The sequence below is a fragment of the Schistocerca gregaria genome, chromosome 2, assembly GCF_023897955.1.
Source record: "Schistocerca gregaria isolate iqSchGreg1 chromosome 2, iqSchGreg1.2, whole genome shotgun sequence".
Classification (NCBI taxonomy): Eukaryota; Metazoa; Arthropoda; class Insecta; order Orthoptera; family Acrididae; genus Schistocerca; species Schistocerca gregaria.
Window position 1 is genome coordinate 782,418,920 of NC_064921.1, and position 23,538 is coordinate 782,442,457.

General features: G+C 43.2%; 1 protein-coding gene across 5 annotated transcripts in view; it reads right to left on the reverse strand.

Moving 5' to 3' along the window:
- Positions 1–23,538, reverse strand: part of LOC126335033 (NAD kinase-like) — a 904,299-nt gene that overhangs the window by 709,106 nt on the left and 171,655 nt on the right. For 3 of the 5 annotated variants that reach the window (XM_049997883.1, XM_049997882.1, XM_049997902.1), the window contains exon 3: positions 11,548–11,589. The exons of the other annotated variants lie outside the window; for them this stretch is intronic. In XM_049997883.1, the coding sequence (XP_049853840.1) occupies positions 11,548–11,589 (42 nt within the window). The remainder of the gene's footprint in view (positions 1–11,547; positions 11,590–23,538) is intronic. 5 annotated transcript variants of the gene reach the window in all.

Here is a 23,538-nt window from a genome sequence, read left to right on the forward strand (position 1 = left end):
AGTCGCGTTTGAACTGTCGTCCTCCCGAATGCGAGTCCAGTGTGCTAACTACTGCGCCACATCGCACGGCAAGAGATTGATGAAATGTGGACGAGATGAAAACAAATATTGAGATAGTTAATGATGACAAATATTTAATTGTGATTTGGGACTTGTATTCGACAGTAGGAAACGGAAGAGAAGAAAAAAAAGGTGAATATTGACTGGGGGAAATGAACTAAAGGGAAAGCCGCCTGGTAGAAATTCGCACAGAGCATAATTGAATCATAGGTAACATGGTTAGAATTATGAAAGAAACTTGTATACGTGAAGAGACCAGCAGACACCAGAAGGTTCCACATTGCTAATATAATGGTAAGATACAGAGTTCGGAATCAGCTTTTAAATTGGAAGACACTTCCAACGGCAGATGTGAAGTCTGACCACAATTTATGGGTTACGAACTATAGTTTAAAACCAAAGAATTTGCAAGAAGATAGGGAATTAAAGAGATGGGACCTGGATAGGCTGAAAGAAGCAGAGGTTGTCGAGAGTTTAGACGGAGCCTAGTATAATAGGAGAAAGGAATACAGAACAAGACGAATGGGTAGTTCTTAGAGATGGAATTGTGAAAGCAGCAGACGATCAAATAAGGTAAAACGAAAGGCCTAATAGAAATCCTTAGGTAACACATGAGATACTGAATTGATGAAAGGATATAATATAGAAATGCAGCTAATGGAGGAGGCGAAAACCAATACAAACGACTAAATTTTGAGACTTACAGGAAGTGCAAAATGGCTAAGCACGAGTGGCTATAAGACAAACGTAAGGATTCAGAAGCATATTTCACTAGAGGACAGATAGATACCGCCTATAGGAAAATTAAAGAGGGCTTTGGGGGAAAGAGAAGCAGCTGTATAAATATCTAGAGCTCAGACGATAAACCAGTCCTACGTAAAGAAGGGAAAGCCGAAAGGTGGAAGGGGTATACAGAGGGTGTATACAAGGGAAATGAACTTGAAAGCAATATTATAAAAAGTGAAGTTGACTTGGATGAAAATGAGATGGGAGATATGATACTGCGAAAAAATGACAAATCTCTGAAAGATCTAAGCTGAAACAAGGCCCCAAGGTACTGACAGCCTTGAGAGAGCCATCCATAACAAAAACTCTTCTGTGTGGTGTGCAAGATGTATGAGACAGTCGAAATACCCTCAGACTTCACGAAAAATGTAATAATTCTAATTCCACAGAAAGCAGTTGCTGACCGGTGGTAAAATTACTGAACTATCAGTTTGTTAAAACATGGTTGCATAATAGTAACAGGAATTCTTGACAGAAGAATAGACTAACTGGAAGAAGCTGACATCGGGGAAGATCAATTTGGATTCCGGAGAAATTTAGGAAGACGCGAAGCAATATTGGCGCTATGACTTATTTTAGAAGATAGGAAACACAAACCTATGTTCACATCATATGTAGACTTAGAGAAAGTTTTTGACAGTGTTGTCTTGAATGCTCTCTTTGGATGGTTGGTTTGTGGGACTGAAGGGACCAGAATGCTCTCTTTGAAATCCTGAAAGTAGCAGGGGTAAAACACAAGAAGCGAAAGGCTGTTTATAACTTGCACAGTTACCAGACAGCAGTAACAAGAGTCGAGGGGCGTGAAACGGAAGCAGTGGTTGAGACAAAGTTGAATCGTATCCCAAATGCTATTCAGTCTGTACAATGAGCAAGCAGTAAAGGAAACCAAAGCAAAATTTGGAGTAGGAATTAAAGTTTAGGGAGAAGAAATAACAGTTTGAGATTTGCCGATGACATTGTAATTCTGTCAGACACAGCAAAGGACTTGAAATAGCAGTTGAACGGAATGGGCAGTGTCTTGAAAGTAGGGAATAAGATGAACACGAAAAAAAAGCAAAACGAAGATAACTGATGGCTTCCTTACTCGGGTATCGCGCATGATGTACAAGAAGAATTTGTCAGTATAATAACAATAAGAAAATGTTAAATAATAAGTTACGGCATACAGTGTCAAAATGATTTCTAAACATTACCATTCTTTACGAGCACGTGCAGTTCTTTCGGATTATGCTGAAAGCAAGCGCACCTCACGCAGTGACAGCAGAACAGGTACATTTTTTTTTGTTTATTTATAGACGCAATCATATGTTTATGCCACAGTCATAAGCGGTTTCGGCCATACAATGACCATCTTCAGATGCTAAAGGCGACATACATTCATGCGTTGTCAAAGTATAGTTTTTTTCAAAAGCGGAACTGGTGGCTGGATGGAGCGGAGCGATGCTCAGCTGACCTCCATGGCGGCTCGATGTGAGCGGTGGCGTATGTACCGTATGCGCTGCTCTGCTTCTCCCCACAGTTTTCGGCACCAGCAGGACTGGAGTGAGTTTCTTCTGAGACGGTGCAAGTTGGCCAAAATCCACATGTCATCTCTAAAAATTGCGACGAGACCAGCTATTCAAGTTTCTCCTAACAAATGCTACCCGAGCAGCAGATACTAAGTAACAGAAAACGGCATGCGTATCCTCTGGCACTGTTCCCACACAGACAAAACAATACGTGATCAACGCGAAAACACTACCGCAAAAGCAGCAACACACACACACACACACACACTATATATATATATATATATATATATATATATATATATATATATATATATATATATAACGCGATGAAGATACTAAAGTCTACATTTTTGTTTCTACTGTGCAATGTTCAAATTTGTGTGAAATCCCAAGGGGCCAAACTGCTGAGGTCATCAGTCCCTAGACTTATACACCACTTAAACTAACTTATGCTATGAACAACACACGGCGGCTGTGGTGGTCGTGCGGTTCTAGGCGCTCCAGTCCCGAGCCGCGCTGCTGCTACGGTCGCAGGTTCAAATCCTGCCTCGGGCATGGATGTGTGTGATGTCCTTAGGTTAGTTAGGTTTAAGTAGTTCTAAGTTCTAGGGGACTGATGACCACAGATGTTAAGTCCCACAGTGCTCAGAGCCATTTGAACCAACAACACACAGCCCAATGCCCGAGGGAGGACTCGAACCTCCGGCGGGAGAGCCTCTACCGTGAACCAATGTCTTCTACAAGAGAAGCGCAAGGAAATTGTGTTTAGCGTTCGGTGAACGATGGGGCTCTTTAGAGACGGAGGACATGCTTGGATTAGATAAGGGTGGGAAGGAACACCGGCCGTGTCTATTTCAAACAAGCATCCAGCCACGTGCCTTAACCGATTTACGGTACCATGGCACACCTAAATCTGGATGGCGGCATTCGAGTCTGAACCGCCGACCTCACGAATCGGAGTCCAGTGAGCTGACCACTCGTCGAACCTCAATCTGTACTATGCCTGAGGAAACTGGAAAGTCACCTCCTAACGGTCACATCTCTGGATTCGTTTTCCATGACTTTTTATCTTCGTGGAGATTACCTAAGACATTGAGTGAGACTATTCACACCTTAAGCAAAGTTGACTCCTTAACAAAGAGGAACAGTACACAAAGTCGGATGCAGGTAACATGGTATCCACGTAATTATTTCAAAACAACGATCCGATAGTATGGCTATCACAACTGGGAACGCGAGTGGCACGAATCCCTGCGGAAGCGAGTCAGTGACTTGGCAGTGTCGGAAGCGGACGGATTCCCGAGACGGTGTTTCGACCGGACCGCGTGCAACTTAGCTAACGTCAGCTGCCCTCCGTAAGCCATACGAGGCTGGGACTCCAATGCTACCCTGCACACACAAATCGCCAAAAAGATGTAGTTCCCGGAGGCTGTAATACGGACCAAACCATACAATACGGCCATGTACAATGCATAATAAAGCACAAGACACACTGTTCAAGAACCTGATTACAAGGAGGGGGGAGGGGGCGGGAGTTCCTCTTCTGCGAGTGTTCCTTATTTACAATGGCAGGTAGGATACAAATACTGGACAGAAACTGTGGTACAGATTACAAATTGTACAACTTTAAATGGTTTAAGAAACTTTTTGGTGAGATGCGGCTGATGAATTTCCTTATATCACAATTTCATTATATAACTCAAGATTACCATCCAACGCTGGCCGCGGTAGCCGAGCGGTTCTAGGCGCCTCTGTCCGGAACCGCGCGACTGCTAGGTTAGTTAGGTTTATTAAGTAGTTCTAAGCTCTAGGGGATTGATGACCTCAGATGTTAAGTCCCATCGTTCTCAGAGCCATTTGAACCATTACCATCCAACTTGTTTTGGGTACCATCTGAAGGGGCCTTATTCACACTTTTAATACCATTCTCCCTTAAAAAAAAAAGTCACGGTTTTTTCAGTATATTCGCGTTTAGTAACCACAGTAACTGAATTATTTTTACCTAACTTTTACGCAACAAGTCTAATAAGACTCCCTACTAATCATTTCAACAACTGCAACAGCAATTTTATTCTGATCACCTTTTGAAACCGATCGTATCCACCGCAAAATTTGTGTGAGATAGAGTATTTCAATAGCCTTCCTTTTCGTTTGCATCTTGTTCTGCTTGTTTCATAACATCAAACTATGCGATTATTCGTCCCACTCATGGGTCTGGTATGTATAATTATGAACATTAATGGTGTTCCTTCTATGAAGCGTACCGCAGTCGCTCAATGCGCTTGGTTAATTTAGAGGTCGTCATTTACAAGTGAAGCAAAAATAAATATTAATCTAAAATGGTAGGGTGCAAACTGTTATTACTTGTTGGATTTCTTCCATTTTTAATTGAACTACCGTCTTGCAAACTGGCTAATACCTGTTGATGAATTTATGAATGGTACATCAGAGGGAGTAATTTTTCTCATTGTTATAATTATGTATTATTTATGTTCTTGATTTCTCGTGTTACAAAGATTATATTTCTAATTTTTAATACGTCTTTACTGTTGTTTTGTGTAAAATCTTGCCTCTTTTTTTTATAAAATACATCCTGTGTAATGTGTTATTTGAATAAAGAGGACACTGTTGTGCCCACATCATGCGCCGAGCTCTGCTGCATATGATTGTAACCAGTGGCGTCATTTCGAATTCTGTTCGTTAGCTGCTACGTTCTTCTGTACTGACGCCATGGTGAAGTCGTAATATGTACTTTGTTATATGAGTCTTCATGACTTTTTGTACAAACTATGCATCATAATTGTAATTACTCGATGTGACTTATGCCTACGATTTATAATATTGTCTTCATGTCTGATTTGATGTCTTATACTTTTTAGCTGCAATCAATGAGTTCAAACCTCCTACGACCGACGCTACCGATTTTCTTGTTTACAAATTTACGATTTATCGATTATTATTATTATAGTTTTCTTCACATGATTGAGAGGTGAAGGTTACGTTAAAGACAAACCGAAATTTTTCGTGACCCGACCGGGATTCGATGCTGCAACATTACGGTTTCCAAGAAAGCAGCTTCAGCACTAGACCACCAGGCTCGACGTTTTTTTGTAACCAGTTGTGGTATTTGCATAATTAAATTTAATGTTTACGTTGAAAATTTGAAAAACCTCATATTACAACCCCACAACTGCTGATACATCTCTGCGTAGAATCGGTTTCGATCTTCAGATCATCTTCAGGCACCTTAAAGTTATTTACAACAGTCTACATGACAGCACTGATACTGTGGAGCAGCACATGCTCAGAATACACTGACGGAAAAAAGTCGCAACACCAAAACATAATGAATGTGTAGTAATGAAATTTAGGGAATTTATTTGTCTAAGTAACATATTTAAGTGATTAACACTGCAAGATCACAGGTTAATTTAAGCGTGAGATAAGCCGCTGCAAATGTGAGATGCAAGTGCATTAATAAACGGTGTAACCGCCAGACCGTTGAATGCAAGCATGCAAACGTGCAAACATTATGTTTTACAGGTGCCGGACATCAGTTTGCGAGTTGCGGTTCCGTGTGTGTTGCATTTGGTCGGTCAATACAGGAACGCTTGTTGCTGTTTGTGAATGACGCTGAGGTTGTGGCCTGATAATGTCCCATATGTACTTTATTGTAGACACCTGGCAAACGAGCAGACCAAGGCAACATGCCGACACTCCGTAGAGCATGGTGGGTTAAACAGCAGAATGTGGACGAGCGTTATCCTGTTGGGAAACACCCCTTGGAATGCCGTTCACAAATGACAGTACAACAGGTCGATCACCAGACAGACGTACAGATTTTCAGTCAGGGTGCATGGGATAACTACGGGTGTGCTCCTGCTGTCATACGAAATCGCACTGGAGACCACAACTCCCGGTGTAGATCCAGTGCGTTTAGCACGCACACAGTTTGGTTGTAGGCCCTTAACTGGCTTCCAACCAACACATGGCTATCACTGGCACCGAGGCAGAACCACCTTTCATCAGAAAACACAACAGACCTCCAACCTGCCCTCCAATGAGCTCTCGCTTGACACCACTGAAGCCGCAAATGGCGGTGGTTTGGGGTAAGTAGAATGCATGTTACAGGGCGTCTGGCCCGGAGATGTCCTTGAAGTAAGCTCGTTGTGTCTCTGCTGCTCAGATTGCTGCTGCAGCTGGGGTACGAAGGTCTCCCCTCTCGGTTTTTTGCGACCGAACATTGGTATGACCACCGCTGCCGGCAATCACGTACAGTGGCTACATTCTTGCCAAGTCTTTCTGCGATATCGCGACCACAGCTTCACGTAGCCCTTTTATATGACTCTGTTCAAACTCAGTGAGGTGTTGGTAATGGCATCTTTGCCGCCTTATGGGCAGTCTTGAGTAACATCTACTCACCACGTCCAATCTAAAAGTTAACCAACGCTCACGACTATTAGGCATATACATGCCAACTTGATTTGCATCCTCATAATGGCGCTACTTGAGCTATTCTTATGCGACTGGCCCGATATTTGAATGGACATCACCTTTCAGTTTATAAACACGACTACGAACTTTCGTCTATGTCGTAACTCCTTGGCGTTCCGATTTTTTTCCGTCGGTGTTTAGTGCGTCTGCGTTACAATGGCTCACCTGTAATTAATACGGGCTATGTGGATGTAGCCAAAAGGATACACGAGGTTAAACAGATAACTTGAGAGCTGTATGTACGAGGTTAACCAGATATCCTTTCTTCCAGGAGTGCTCGTTCCGCAAGGTTCGCAGGAGAGCTTCTGTGAAGTTTCGAAGGAGACGAGGTACTGGCGGAATTAAAGCTGTGAAGACAAGGCGTGAGTCGTGCTTGGGTAGCTCAGTTGGTAGAGCACTTACTCGCGAAAGCCAAAGGTCCTGAGTTCGAGTCTCGGTCCGGCACACAGCTTCAATCTGCCAGGAAGTTTCGTTTAACCAGAAAACTTTAGCGCTATATGCTACAGTCCAGGGATCAGATCTTGTAATTTATCTGAGTACAGGTTGATACAGGGCATCCATCAGCTGTGTCAAATTTGTTATTTTTTTAATCTGATAAATTGAGGCTGATGACCTTTATAAAAGAATTTCATGAATCTAGCAGTCCAAGAAATTGATACCTCGATTAATATTTCACTCAATTATTGTGCAGTCACAATGGTACCGACATCGGATGATTTGGCCGACGATTGGGGTGGGTCAAAGGGAGTCGTATATTTCCATATCTGTAAGGCAGCATGTTTGCGCTCCTATATTCGGCCGACATTTCCGACATCGCACTCTGATCAGCGGAATTGAGATGTGTTTTCTTCAGCGAAACCCGACGACATTCACTTACGGCAGCACATGGAATGTCAAAATTTTGTTTCTATTAAAACAAGTTTTAGGGATGAAGAAGGCGCTACACGTATTTCTGGAGTTAGTTTCTTCAGTAAATACGTTAGTCTACTCGCTTACTCGAAATTAAAGTATTCGCATGGAAAATCTAATTATTTCACATTTGGTAGGGACACACTTTACCTTCGAACAAAACGACTTATCATTGTCAAAGTGAAATCTCGCCATTAGGTTTTTATAATATCTCCCACTTAAGTCTCTAATGTTGTACTGAAAAGCATCATCGTCTGCTAATTTACGTTCGGTAAGTTTTAGGCAACACAATGTATCATATAAAATTTAGCTTAAGTGCGAAAAGGCTTTTGACTCTGAAATGACAATGACATTGTCTGTATTCATGATTACGCGCAAGTGACGTGAAAATGTTAACAACGAAAAATCTCAGGTATGTTTCACAACGTATACTTCTTCATTACCATGTGTTTACATTGTTCATATAATTAGCGCGGTCTTACAAAAATTCGGGAAAGAGCGTGTAATTCTTGAGTAACATAAACTTCATTTACACCTATTCCTCGTCTTTATAAAACACACATCAAAAAAAAGTTTTGTATCGCCCTGATTCCTAGAATTCCTGAAGATAGATTTTGGCTGTGGATATTGTATCACATTCACAGTCGCTTTGACTCTTCAGAGATGTCACTAAACCCGCCCAAAGATGTAAACAAGCATGCATGCTTATTAGACAGAGGGGGTCCGACAGCCGATCAGTTCCAAGCATTCAACCAGGAAGGAGGTACACGGCTCGTGTTGTCTGTAGTTTAACCATGCCTAGACGGCCAATACCGCGGTTCGATCGCGTCTGCATTGTTACTTTGTGCCAGGAATGGCTCTCAACAAGGGAAGTGTCCAGGCGTCTCGGAGTGCAACAAAGCGATGTTGTTCGGACATGTAGGAGAGACAGACAGACAGGAACTGTCGATGACGTGCCTCGCTCAGGCCGCCCAAGGGCTACTACTGCAGTGGATGACCGATACCTACGGATCATGGCTCGAAGGAACCCAGACAGCTGCGCCAGCATGTTGAATAATGCTTTTCGTGCAGCCACAGGACGTCGTGTTACGACTCAAACTGTGCGCAGTAGGCTGCACGATGCGCATCGTCACTCCCGACGTCCACGGCGAGGTCCGTTTTTGCAACCACGACACCATGCAGCGCGATGCATGTGAGCCCAACAACATGCCGAACGGACCCCTCAGGATCTACATCTACATTTATACTCCGCAAGCCACCCAACGGTGTGTGGCGGAGGGCACTTTACGTGCCACTGTCATTACCTCCCTTTTCTGTTCCAGTCGCGTATGGTTCCGCGGGAAGAACGACTGTCTGAAAGCCTCCGTGCGCGCTCGAATCTCTCTAATTTTACATTCGTGATCTCCTCGGGAGGTATAAGTTAGGAGAAGCAATATATTCGATACCTCATCCAGGAACGCACCCTATCGAAATCAGGCGAGCAAGCTAAACCGCGACGCAGAGCGCGTCTGTTGCAGAGTCTGCCACTTGAGTTTGCTAAACATCTCCGTAACGCTATCACGGTTATCAAATAAACCTGTGACGAAACGCGCCGCTCTTCTTTGGATCTTTTCTATCTCCTCCGTTAACCCGATCTGGTACGGATCCCACACTGATGAGCAATACTCAAGTATAGGTCGAACGAGTGCTTTGTAAGCCACCTCCTTTGTTGATGGACTACATTTTCTAAGGACTCTCCCAATGAATCTCAACCTGGTACCCGCCTTACCAACAATTAATTTTATATGATCATTCCACTTCAAATCGTTCCGCACGCATACACCCAGATGTTTTACAGACGTAACTGCTACCAGTTTTTGTCCCGCTATCATCACGCTCTCTTCACTGATGAGTGTCGCATATGCCTTCAACCAGACAATAATCGGAGACGTATTTGGAGGCACCCGGGCAGGTTCAACGCCTTAGACACACTGTCCAGCGAGTGCAGCAATGTGGAGGATACCTGCTGTTTTGGGGTAGCATTATGTGGGGCCGACGTACGCAGCTGGTGGTGATGGAAGGCGCCGTAACGGCTGTACGATACGTGAATGCCATCCTCCGACCGATAGCATATCGGCAGGATATTGGCGAGGCATTCGTCATCATGGATGACAATTCGCGCCACCATCGTGCACATCTTGTCAATGACTTCCTTCAGGATAACGACATCATTCCGCTAGGGTGGCCAGCATGTTCTCCAGACATGAACCCTATAGAACAGGCCTGGGATAGATTGAAATGGGCTGTTTATGGACGACGTGACCCACCAACCACTCTGAGGGATCTACGCCGAATCGCTGTTGAGCAGTGGGACAATCTGAACCAACAGTGCCTTCATGAACTTGTGAATAGTATGCCACGACGAATAGATGCGTGCATCAATACAAGAACTCATGCTAATGGGTATTAGAAATACCGGTGTGTACAGCAATCTGGACCACCATCTCTGAAGGTCTCGCTGTATGGTTGTACAACATGCAATGTGTGGTTTTCAGGAGCAACAAAGAGCGGAAATGATGTTTATGTTGATCTTTATTCCAATTTTCTGTACAGGTTCCGGAACTCTCGGAACCGAGGTGATGCAAAACTTTTTTTGATGAGTGTAAAAAAATTTAAAAGAAATTAAAAAAAGCCTAGACTTTCTGACAAGATACTGACTAGAGAAATGACGAGGAATTAATTGTGCCGACGAGTGACCAAGGCAAGTAGGAACGCACTGCGACCACGCTGTTGGTCCATCGTAAATCGGTCGACTTCTCTTGAATAATTTCCCGATTCAATCTCTGTCGGCCCATTATGGTCAGGTGACATCGGCTTTAACGTATTTTTCAATTCAAAAAACATTACAAAAACTCGAATAATATCGATACCATGGCGGCGGGTGTGCTTACGCCACACAGCGCTGTTGACAAGGGGCGAAGCCTACTGGTGGTTTTAGCGACGTATCCGGACCGCCGACTTCGTTACGGAGACGAAAATGTACCGCAGTTTTATTGGAGTTTACTGTAGCACATGTCTTTTTAATGACTACCAGCTGGGTTCAAATTTCGAACATCTTGAGATCGATTATAGCTGCAGAGCAAGCCGCCAGTTATGTGTGTTGTGCGCAGTCTACGTAAGTCACTGTTGGAGAGATATGGATGCTGAACACACAACATTAAACTGAAAGATTGCTCTGCAGCTACAATCGATCCAAAAATGTTGAAAATTAGAACGTAGCTGGTAATCACTATAAAGACAAATGCGACAACACGCTGCAATTAAAACTTTAGAATAATTACCAGTTGTTGTCGATATATTTCTCACCTGATACCATGCCAACGTTTTATAGATATATTTTATTAACACAAGAGACATCGCCGTAACTTCCGCCTGTTCTCTCACTTGACTCGCTTTACTGACATCGTTGATGACCCATTCTCTTACTCGTCCTGAAACAAAGTGTATGAGACTTGGAACTGATTCACAGTCATATGCGTGTATTTGGTATACTATACATTACATTTACAGGTGTATATACATTGAGTGCAAATCTACGAGCGTTGTACTCGTGCATTCAGCCGCAACGGACAAACAGGACTACCACTAACGATGAGGCAGCAGTACTGGGAAGGGCGAAATATGCTGTTACTGGGGCGTCCATGCCTACTGCTAGAACGAGACGCCTCCCCCTAGTCTACGGGGAGTACGTGGAGCTACAGACAAACACAGAAGCTACCGAAGCCACACAGAGCCGATGCGGCCCTACCTTCTGTCGACGCTTGTCTTCACACACTGCTCCACCTTGAGGCTTTGGAATAAAGAAAACAAAGCATTAATACCACAAAATGTCAAAACAATCCAACAACAACATACAGCCAAAACAGTAACCTCCTCTACACACTGAACACTCTATGCCTGCACACTACAAAGAGAGAATAACATGAAACACTAGCACACACAAACATGTCGCGCGTGTAAGTGTCAAGTGTCAAATCACTTGTCCGTCGTGTCGAGAAATTCCAGACGCCACCTTCAGATACTCTCTAACTATCAAAATAATTCAACTTAACTGCAGCACCCGGCCCATATTTATCTGTGTTACTTACTATTGAGACATCTGTTGTGGAAAGCTTCTACGTCTCCCCACTGCATGATTTTCAGGCAATGCGTCAGTTATTTTATAAATGACAATACGATGTAAGCCATGTTTAAAGTGTTTCGACCTGCACTCCACTCTTGGAAAAGAAACAAATTAGTTACGAGCGCTGACGATTTGTTGCACATATAACCTCCCACATAGTGTCGAAACAGCTTTTAAAGACACTTGGACGAATGTAATTAAACTTTCAAACTTTGTTTTGTATGTCTTATAAAAGCATACACTCATTTAATTGTATCACTGGCATTATAAAGCTATTTTTCTTCTATGAACGAATAATATACAGATTACATTTAACGAAAAAAACTCTCTCATCAGATATTAACCACATGATTGTTACAAGTCCCAAAATGTAGTACTCTGGTACCAAATCCACATCTTTTCGCAGGTAATGTCAGTCGCCTTCCGTCCCAGACAGTGAGGCCTATTCACTCAATCAACCTTCGCCCAATAAAACGAAAACATATAATACAAGTCTAAATAAAAATATAGAAGAAAAAATTCTCTTTTAAAGAAATTAAAGCTACTGATATACTTACATAACAGTTCTAGTATACTGAGCAAAAAAATACTGAAGTATACCGTACTCAGTATCAACAGCAATGGTGAAATATTCAAATGCTTATAAAGTAGTTCTAATAGCACAGTGGAAAATTGTGCTAGTCTGTGATTATATTCTTTATATCATTAATAACTGGAGCACCAAATATAGTTTTGACGTGTACGTCTCTCATTTACACTACTTCTTACAAGTCAGTTACAGAATTAGCAATTTTAAATAAAGGATGACTTACTTGTAAGGGTTTATTCATTAGTGAAATTATGCTATTTATGTATAGGACCTTGGTTAATATTATTAATTTTAACTACGGCTAGTGGTATTAAAACATATAAATTTGCATGATTACTATAATACACTGTCATTAAAGTCATGCGGTAGCGGAAAAAAATGAAATGATCGTGTGGCATTGTTGGCCGAGAGGCCCCATCCGCGGAAGTTTGGCCGCCAGGTTACATACAAGTCTTATTTCAGGTGACGCCACATTGGGCGACTTGTGCATCGGTGATAATGAGATGATAATGAGTAGACCACAACAGCCAGTTTCCAACCCGGCCAGGAATCAGGTGGAGATAGAAGATCACGGACGGCGTAAGTGTTATTGAAGCTCTCAGAGTCGAATGAAAAGCACCCCGGATGATGGGAGAATGATTGTTTCCACTTTGTTTTCGGTGCCTCTCGGACAGTTTCTTTTGTGTAAATGAAAAAGGATGTAATGATGTATTGTTGTGTACTTAATCTGTGAAAATCATTGACGTATGATTAAGGACCGTATGTACTAGTGAACTAAGGTTTTCTGTAATGTCTTCGGTTACATAAGGTTGCAGACTTTATTCAACGCAATTCCTGAAGTTGCGTAAGTATTTTTACAACTCTGAATTTCGATCCCGTAATCCACTGCCGCACGAAGTTGCAATATGCTACATTATTTAAAGGTGGATATAGTAAATGTCAGTAATTGCTGCTGCCAGAAGTAGATTAATTTGTGGTTTTAATTACCTCATTCGCTTCATCGCACGACAGCAGAGCGAGTATATCCGACTGGCTAGTTTAATTAAAATTCAATATTAATGACTCTTTGTACTGCTGAGTCGTAATTAATAAGAGATTTTTGTTTATATTCTGCTCTTGCCTGTGAATGACAGATCTAACTGCTAACATGAAAAAGGTTGACTTATTTCAACTTATCGCATTCAATACAGTGCTGTGGTTCATACTGTTTAATGTACAAAAGAATACAGTTCAGGTATCAGAAAATGAAGATTAGGAGCGTTATCGGAAAGATTCAGGTAACTGTGGTTAGGAAAAATTGCTTTTTGTAGAAAGCTTCTCTTGGGGTTTTCGTGTATTTTAAGATGACAAGTGTGAGAATTATTGCACAATCAGATAACAGCTCATGCATCCAAACTCCTGAAAAAGGGTTCGACAATCTAAAATGCTGTAAGATTTTCTAAATTCTGATAAAAATATGGGTAAGCTATGGGAAAAGGCGGATGATAGACAATATGTACAAGGGCCGAAAGGGAATAATAAGAGCACACGAAAAAAAACGAAGTGCTGAGATTGAAAAGGGTGTAAGACACAGATGTAGTCTTTCGCCCTTACTGTTCAATTTGTACATCGACAACGCAGTGATGGAAATACAAGGCAAGGTTCAGAGGTGGAATTAAAATTCGAGGTGAAAGGATATCAATGATACGATCTGCTGATGACATTGCTGTCCTTATTAAAAGAGAAGAAGAATTATATGATCTGCTGAATCGAATGAACAGTCCAATAACTACAGAACTACAGAATATTGATTGAGAGTAAATCGAAGAAAGAAATAGGTAATGAGAAGTAGCAGACATGAAAACAGCGAGGAACTTAAGATCAGGATTGATGGTCACGAAGGAGATGTAGTTAAGCAATACTGCTAGCTAGGCAGCAATATAACCAATGACGGACGGAGCAAAGAGGACATCAAAAGAAAACTAGCTCAGGCAAAAAGGGCATTCCTGCCCAAGAGAATTTACTAGTGGGTACGGAGTCTTTCGCGACGTATTTCTTGAATAAAAGTCTCTCGGTGTACATACCGCGTCTATTCAGGATAAAACTCCAAGCTTTCGACCACTACCTCCATGGTCGTCGTCAGGGCTAAAACTGACTGTCGTAAACTGGCGAGGCTCCAACTTTTATATGCAAAAGACGGCTTCTGATTGGCTGGAATACGTCATATCGCTGTTGCTATGACGCACCTTCTAGAGCAGTAAGGTTTAAATAAGACACGAGATTGTATGTTTTCTCCTGAAAGGATTTTTATTATACAAGTTTTATAATCGGTCATTTATTATCACGACAGAGTAGCAGTATATTACACACTGTTACATGTACTAACAGTGTTGTATTTTAGAAAAATAATTTTTTTCTGAATCAAAGTACTATGCACAACGAATGCGGCATGGATAATGGGAAAAAAACAATTAACAGTATTCTCCAGCACTATTCACCTTACCGATGTATCACCAAAGCACGAAGAACTCAACAGTATCGCTGCTTGACAGCTAACAAATCGTACATGAATATCTTGACTACAACGTAGCTAATACGTATGTCATGTACACATCACCTACTTGGGTTGTAAACTTTCTGCAAATAAGATGCTACCTACACATTAAATATGAGAGCGGACGTGTTACATATTAAAACAACATGACATTTCTGATTTGCGTTCATGACGTATATCACAATTATACTTTTTCATTTGCAGATTCTTCTTCTTACTACGTCCCTCCCTTTCGGCTTGAAACTACACATATCTTCCTACATTTCACAAGCAACGTATAGGGCCAATACGACCAAAACTGTCACTTGACTTGAGTTCAGCCAATCACGAACTGCAGAGAGCGACAAGTGCCGCGGAAGGGAACAACCATGCTTTCCCTGTACAGAGCTTTGTTCACAGTGGCTGCCGGGATCACATCCCGCATCGAGGTGGGCGAGACGCGCGGGTATCACCGCTTTCCAACGCGGCCATGAGGGAAACTCCAGCTCTGACGCCTTACGAAGCGATGGTATGACTGTGTCATGGAATGCTCAGTGTACCTCGATGTGGAGAATACCGCCGTCACCAGAATGAATCAAAGGTTTGTAGCGATTTATCAATTGAAGACATAAAGTCTGAAAATGAGTCCGTGATAATATTTTTAACATTTTATTTTACAGGTCCGTCTTAATCACATTTTATTATTTTTATTTTTACGTTTCACTATGACCGGTTACGGCCACTGTCATCTTCAGATCACAAAATAATCTGATGTAGTATCAACGTCAAATTAAACATGTAGGTACATAGTAAGTGCTCGATTTGTCTAGGAAGGCGGACGGCGCTGACTACTGTGGTTTGTAACAGTGAATAGGCGGGGCAAGATGTGCACGTCACCCGCCAATGCAGTGCTCAACACAAGCAATGCGCAGTCACAACGCCACCTCATCGCTAAGATGTGCAGAACCTACCGCCCCACTCGTTTACGTCTCGTAAGTGCACGTCATCGTACTTAGAAATTAGCACTAACGTAGGAACACCGAAAAGTGGATAGGGGATGTTAAGTAAAAAGGTTGCCTCGATTGTTGAGTCTCACTGCTCTACGACAGCTGGTTACCAACACATCGAAAAACAATACGAAACATCTGAGGCAGGTTGTGTAGCTATTCTCCTGTGCAGGGTGTTCACATGGCTCCACTATACACCTGCTACAGTCTCGCAAGAGGACCCACTATCCGATAACGTACGAGGTCTGTTCAAAAAATTTCGGAACTCTGTCCACAAGTTTTTTTACTCTTTCCTTTTACTCATTGTGCATGGTCTCCTTGGAAATAATCTCCTCCACATTTGATACACCGCTTCCAACGCTGTTTCACTTCCGGGAGCAGTTGCTCGTACGCCTATTGCTACTTCGCGTGAAGCGCCGTCTACAAATTTTGGTTTATCTCGTCTATCGTTGCAAATCTTCGTCCTTTCAGCGAGGTGTTCAACTTTGGAAATATAAAAAAAAATGTCCGAACAGACCAGGTTTGGAGAATACGGAGGGTGCGGCAGCACAGTGAATTCGTTTTTTGTGTAGTTGTCAAGCTCCAACAGGTGTGTATGTGCATGTGCGTTATCGTGATCCAGGAGCCATGCACTGTCTCGCCTGTTCTGCGCTCATAGGCAGAACACCGCGCCTGGTACACGCGGCGCTCGGGGACCACATCACAGCCACGACACCTGAGGACGGACTTATAACAGTCTGAAACCGGTAGTGTGAAAATAAAGTAATTTACAACTGAAGCGGTATTTTCAACCTCTGCTTCTTACATTTTGTCGCAGGCGTTGCAACATGTCTCATTGTCCCTGCGGCACGAATTCATGGTGAACTAATCCTTCAAAGTCAAAGAAAACTTTGGCTTTGACATTTGACCTGACCTGACTAGTTTTCTTTTGGTCTTGGGGAACCTTTCCCGACCCATTGTGAATATTGAACCTTGGTCTCAAGATTATGAGCGTAGACCCACGTCTCATAACCAGTGATGATTCTCTTAAAGAACATCTCGTTCTCGTTTGCGCGATCCAGAAGCTCTTCACAGATTGCGAGGCGGTCTTTCTAGTCTTGACGTGGGACGAACTTGGGGGCAACACGGTGCATTCCAAGGTGCTGTGTCACCATTTCATTACATGATATAACTGAACTTACATTCCTCTGCAATCTCTCAGTCAGTCAGTCTTCTAATGACACGCACAATTTGGTTGACTTTCCGGACATGAGAGTCGTCGGTAGACGTCGAAGAGCGGCCTGAACGAGGGTTACCTTTAACTTCCGTCCGGCCGTTTTTAAACCGTGCGAACCATTCGTAACAGCGAGTACGGCTAAAACACTCGTCACCGTAGGCTTCCTGCATCATTTGGTATGTCTCTGTAGAGGCTTTCTGGAGTTTCACGCAAAATTTAATACAAACATCGTGCTCCTCTAAACTCTGCGATTTCGAAATTCACAAACTGTGCGACACAACGTTCTACTCAACACAGCATTGGACAATAACTAAAAGACATACAACAATGAAACTTACAGCAGTTCCACATTAAATACAGGCGTGTGCAGGAATCCCAACAGCACTTCCCTCCAGCACAGTACTGGTGTGAAATTACGAATGTTCCGGAATTTTTTTGCACAGACCCCATACAGTCGCTCGTTTACCTACCTGGTTGTCCAGACAATGCCAGACGACCTATACCCTCAGTAAAGGATGAGGACATCCACAGCATTCACTGTCTCAGAACGGTCTGAGGAAGACTCCCGGAAGATGGTTGAAATGGCTCCAAGCACTATGGGACTTAACATCTGAGGGCATCAGTCCCCTAGACATAGACTTACTTAAACCTAACTAACCTAAGGACATCACACACATCCATGCCCGAGGCAGGATTCGAACCTGCGACCGTAGCAGTAACGCCGTTCCGGATTGAAGGGGCTAGAACCGCTCGACCACAGCGGCCGGCCCATACAGTGCTACGCAAACACTGTCTCCACGTACGCGTACACCATAGTTACTCTACCACGCAAACATTGGGATTTGGTGTGAGACGTTCCCGAGGGGTGGAGGGGGGGGGGGGGGGGGGGAAGGTTCGGTGTGGGGCGACGGTGTGGTGGGTGGACAGCTGTGGCCTTTTGTGGAGTTGTGAACCACTGAGGGCTATGGCTGGGACGAAGCCTCGGAATCGTTTCTAAGCCCCCAGTTCCATACAGTACAATACAATACAGGTGTATGGAATCAGTGCAGCGAGATGGGTCGACCAAGACATGTCAGAGGATGGCAGAAAGGAGCTATCGTTTATCAATGTGCCCACAGCCATACCGTGGCCACGACCATATCTTCAGTGAAAAGGCACGGTTTGTTGGTGTTTCACACAGTGCCTGTTTGAAATTCGGCAGTCCACAGAATGCCTAGGTAATGCACTGAATGACAAAAATCGAACTTCGAAGTATGAAAGGAATCATGTTTTATACATTGTCTAGACCTTGTATTTTTGCCGGATTGTCTGCTAGCAAGGTATGTAATACGAAAATCTCGCCTTTTTTTTCACGCCAGCGATGGAACAGAGACAGAGAGACTTCACATGTGGAGATATGACAGACAACCTGTACCCTCAGTAAAGGCAGCAGATTTCTGCGACTGCATACCGAAGATGGTTCCACGGAATGAGAAGTGCCTTGTTTCTGCCGACAAGTTTACTGCCTTGAGTACCCGTTCCTTAAATATAACCTTAACAGCGTCACTGCCTTTCCGTCCCGGGAGCGAAGCTTTACGCGGTTAAACGACGATACTTGCAGCCCACAGAGGGGGATGTTCGGCCAGCGTAAGCGGATCGTACAGCTGGCTCCGCTGCCGTGTGGGCGGCCACTGATGGCAGGCTGCGGTCTGCGACCACCCAGAAGACCGACTAAACAGCCGCCGGTAGCCGCCTCCGCCTCTTTATGTGAGCAGTTAGCCTCGCGGGGCGCAGCTGAAACGACCGCGGGCCGCAGCAGCCGCTACGGTTTGCGACGCGGACTCAATTACTGAGCGCATGCACTGCAGGCTGGGGCACTCGGCGCTTTACGGCGGCCATCACTCAATCTCTGCACATTTGGCGGAGCGCGAAGACCGCGCGTATTCAGATTGGGCCAGTTTGACGAGAGACCGCCAATTACCCGCCGCCGGCGGTTCTGAAGTGGCCGCCCAATCGCTTCATCCGGTTCGCGGTGGACGCCGCAGGGACTGATCGGAATCTGCTGGCACAGCAACATCATGTGGCCAGACTGCACCAATCATGCCGGGTAATGAAGGACTCTTTACTGGCAATGTCAGCGAGACACATATCAATGTGAGTCGCGGAAAATGCACAAATCCCTTCTTGCTATCCAGAACATAGTTGGAGTTGTGATTCTTGAAGCTTTCCCGGCGTACTGAATATTCTATGAGATTTCAGGATTGCAGCCGGATCATGTTGACTTCTCGCCTCAATATTTCGACTGGAAACCGTCCCACGATATTCAGGTGAGTGTCCGCCATCTCATAGAATATAGTTGCAGTTGTTTCCAGCTACGTTCCTCCGACACGTTAATCGAGCGTCGTAAGACTTGTAATGTTTACAAGTGGAACGTTTATGGGAGATTAATTTTACCGCAGCTGTTGTACTGATTTTGTGTAGGTGCTTTATCTGTTTCATATCCTACACGAGAGACGATTAGGTATTCCAGTCGGCTCGTCGCTGCGTCAGAGGCCGCGATCTCCTTACGGCGTTGGAAAACATCGTCTTGCTATTCCTTAGATTAAAATCGAAATAAAATGAAGAATAAAAATGCTGTAAATACTGTTTTATCTCTACTAATACATTAAAATGTCGTTCTCTGAAAAAAAAAACACCTTCGTCCTATGAGATTGGAAGCACTTCCAGAGTTAATTTTCGCAAGGTGCATAGACAGTTTGTAGTGTTAAGAAAAGATTCTCATACTGACATCTTACAGGAAATACGAACAATCTTACGCCCGAGTTCTTACGATTGCGAAATGCACAACAATATCTCCGACTTGGCCGAACTTTGCTACTGTGAAACACATGTAGCTTGTTACGTGGTTTTATACATCTGTCTGCTCACGAAAGGTTTCCATGACGTGTCAGAGAAATAATGAAATGAAGCTACTATATGAGGGAATTTCATGTGCGTCGTCTAACAGTAACCTACATAGCTACGAAATCGGTGATTGGAGTTTTAGTGTTGATACTTTCGTAAGACTTCAGTGAAAAATATTGCTAACAGGTTCCAAATTTCCAAAATCCTATTAAATATTCGCAGCCTAATACTATACAGGAAGTTCGAAAACTATTAATAGTCATTTATCGACAAAAGCGTTCGTGTATTTGTGACTCACATCATCATCGCTCACTGTCTGTGTTATACAAATGAATTGTGAAGGAATGTAAGGCAGACGTACGCTTCACTTTACGTCTAAAAGGCACCGTTAGTGTGTGACTAATAATTGAAATGCCATCATGTCCGTGAATCATTGTTAATTTACATGTTGACGGAACCACACATATTAACAGAGAGACTATAATCGATTAATAACAAATTACAACCCCAGTTCATTTAAGTGAGACTCTCTCCCCCAGCCTGCCGCGGTGGGTGCGGTTTCTAGGCGCTTCAGTCTAGAACCGCGCGACTGCTACGCTCGCAGGTTCGAATCCTGCCTCGGGAATGGATGTGTGTGATGTCCTTAGGTTAGTTCGGTTTAAGTAGTTCTAAGTTTTAGGGGACTGATGATCTAAGATGTTAAGTCCCATAGTGCTCAGAGCCATTTCTCTCCCCTATTTTCCGATAATACAGAACATGCTGCCCTCCTTTGAACTTTCTCGATGTACTCAGTCAATCCTATCTGGTAAGGATCCCACACCGCGCAACTGTAATCTAAAAGAGGACAGACAGACGTCGTATAGGCAGTCTCCTTAGTAGATCTGTTACTTTTTCTAAGTGTCCTGCCAATAAAACGCTGTCTTTGGTTTGCCTTCCTCGCAACATTTTCTGTGCATTCCTCCCAATTTACCGTGTTCGTAATTGTAATTCCTAGGTATTTCGTTGAATTTGCGGCCTTTAGATTTAACTGATTTATCGTGTAACCGAAGTTTAACGGTTTCCTTTTAGCACTCACGTGGATGACCTAACACCTTTCGTTATTTAGGGTCCATTGCCAATTTTCGCACCATATAGATATCTTTTCTAATTTATATTTGAAATCCCTTGTCAACACCACTCAACACTTCGAATGCGTAAAGAGCTAGTTGTGTTTCACAAGATTGATGTTTTCTAAATCCTTGTTGACTGTGTGTCCATAGACCTTTTTCTTTAGGTAATACGGCCGCCAGTTGTGGCCGAGCGGTTCTAGGCGCTTCAGTCTGGAACCGCGCGACCGTTACGGTCGCAGGTTCGAATCCTGCCTCGGGCATGGATGTGTGTGATGTCCTTCGGTTAGTTACGTTTAAGTAGTTCTAAGTTCTAGGGGACTGATGACCTCAGATGTTAAGTCTCATAGTGCTCAGAGCCATATGAACCATTTGAACCTTCGAGGTAATTCATAATGTTCCAAAATCTTGCCGCATATCGACGTTAATAATAGGGGAATATAATGTAGTGGATTACTCCTGCTACATTTCTTGAATATTGGTGTGACCTGTGCAACTTTCCAGTCTTTGGGTACGAAGCTTTCATCGAGCGAACGGTTCTATATGATTGTTAAGTACGGAGTTATTGTATCAGCATACTCTGGAAGGAACCTAACTGGTATATCGTCTGGACCGAAGACTCGCTTTTGTTAAGTGATTTAAGTTGTTTCACTACTCCGAGGATATTTACTTTTAAGTTACTCATGCTGGCAGCTGTTCTTGATTCGAATTCTGGGATATTTTCTTCGTCTTCTTAGGTGAACGCTTTTCGGAAGTAACTCTGTTTTGGCAGCGCTATCGTCGATAGTATTTCCACTGTTATCGCGCAGAGAAAGCACTGATTGTGTCTTGCCGCTAACATACTTTACATGTGACCAGAATATCGTTGCATATTCTGCCTTTTTCGAGACAAAGTGTCGTTGTGGAAAGTATTATAAGCATCTCTCACTGAAGTCCGCGCTAAAATTCGAGCTTCTGTAAAAGATCGCCAATATTGTTTTTCAAAAAATTCACACGTAGAAATTCACGAATTTTAACACCCATTTTACGTCCAGGACTTTTTCTTATTGCTTTTGATTCGCCGAAAGGAACTGCAACAGAATAATTTGTAGAAGATATGATTATGAAGCGGAGGAAAGCACGGATTCCGGTAAGGAGTCATTACGAGTTCTTATTCATCAGGCAAATTTGAGGCAATTGGTAACGTTCAGAAGGCTTTATCTGGAAGAGTGAGCAAGGTAAGCTAAATCGTATTCGGGGAAACAGCGGTTCACATCTCCGTCGGTCTTCTAGATATATGTTTTCTGTCGCTTCCTCAAGGGGGTTAAGATAAATGCCGGGACGGTTCCTAACAGAGCCGATTTCCTTCCATAAATCGAGCTTGTGATCTGTCTCGATGTCCACAGGACCTTACAGTAATGCTCCTTTCTTCTTTTCTGGGTCTTCCAGTGACCCCTGTGGGCTGAGGATGATACGGCGGCTGGTCGGTACCGTTGGGCCTTCCAAGGCCTGTTCGGACGGAGTTTAGTTCTTTTCTGAGTCATGGAGTGTCTGCCATTACCGTTTCGTATCGATGTGTTTGATACGACGGTTTTCCAGAGTAAAGATTTATCTGCGTTTTTATGGATGACTGTGGACTGATAGGAAGAATGAATGAGCCGGTGCGAGCATACAGCTCTTGGAGAGCGCCAAAGGGACCACCGAGCTTAACTTCCCCGTCCGGTGGACGGATCACCACCAACAATGTCACATGCTCCCATTTTGTGACATACAGTGGAGAAGTTTGGGCCTTAACCGAATATAAACGTTGGATCCGAACTTCGCTGACACAATTCCTAGAGTTATTCACGGTTATTTTCGAAGTCCTATGATATAAGGAATTGTGCTTTTAGTGACTCGCTAGAAATTAATTGCTTCTCTTTAGATTTATTAGCCCTGTTTATCGTTATAATGGTATTTCACTGAAATTATGTACACACAAGCGCAAATGTCGATGGAATGCCCTGCGTGTTCTGTTTGGAAATAAATGTGTTCCATTCACCCATGGTGCTTGCTGTTAACAGGAGTGATTAACTCTTCACCTTGAACCTTTCCTTCAGTACTGTTCGGTCATTTCTAGCATTGGGGTAATGAACCGAGTAAATCATAATGAAGTTATTACTGTGTACCGAGGTACCCGAGACTATGTGTTCCTTACACCAAAATTCTCATAAACTGTACCTAAACAATAACGAAAATTTTTAATTTTGTCTGGAGTATGTCGAGTTCAATCTGTACACAAATGACGTAACAGGTAACGGTGGGCACAGAACGCAGTTGTGCAC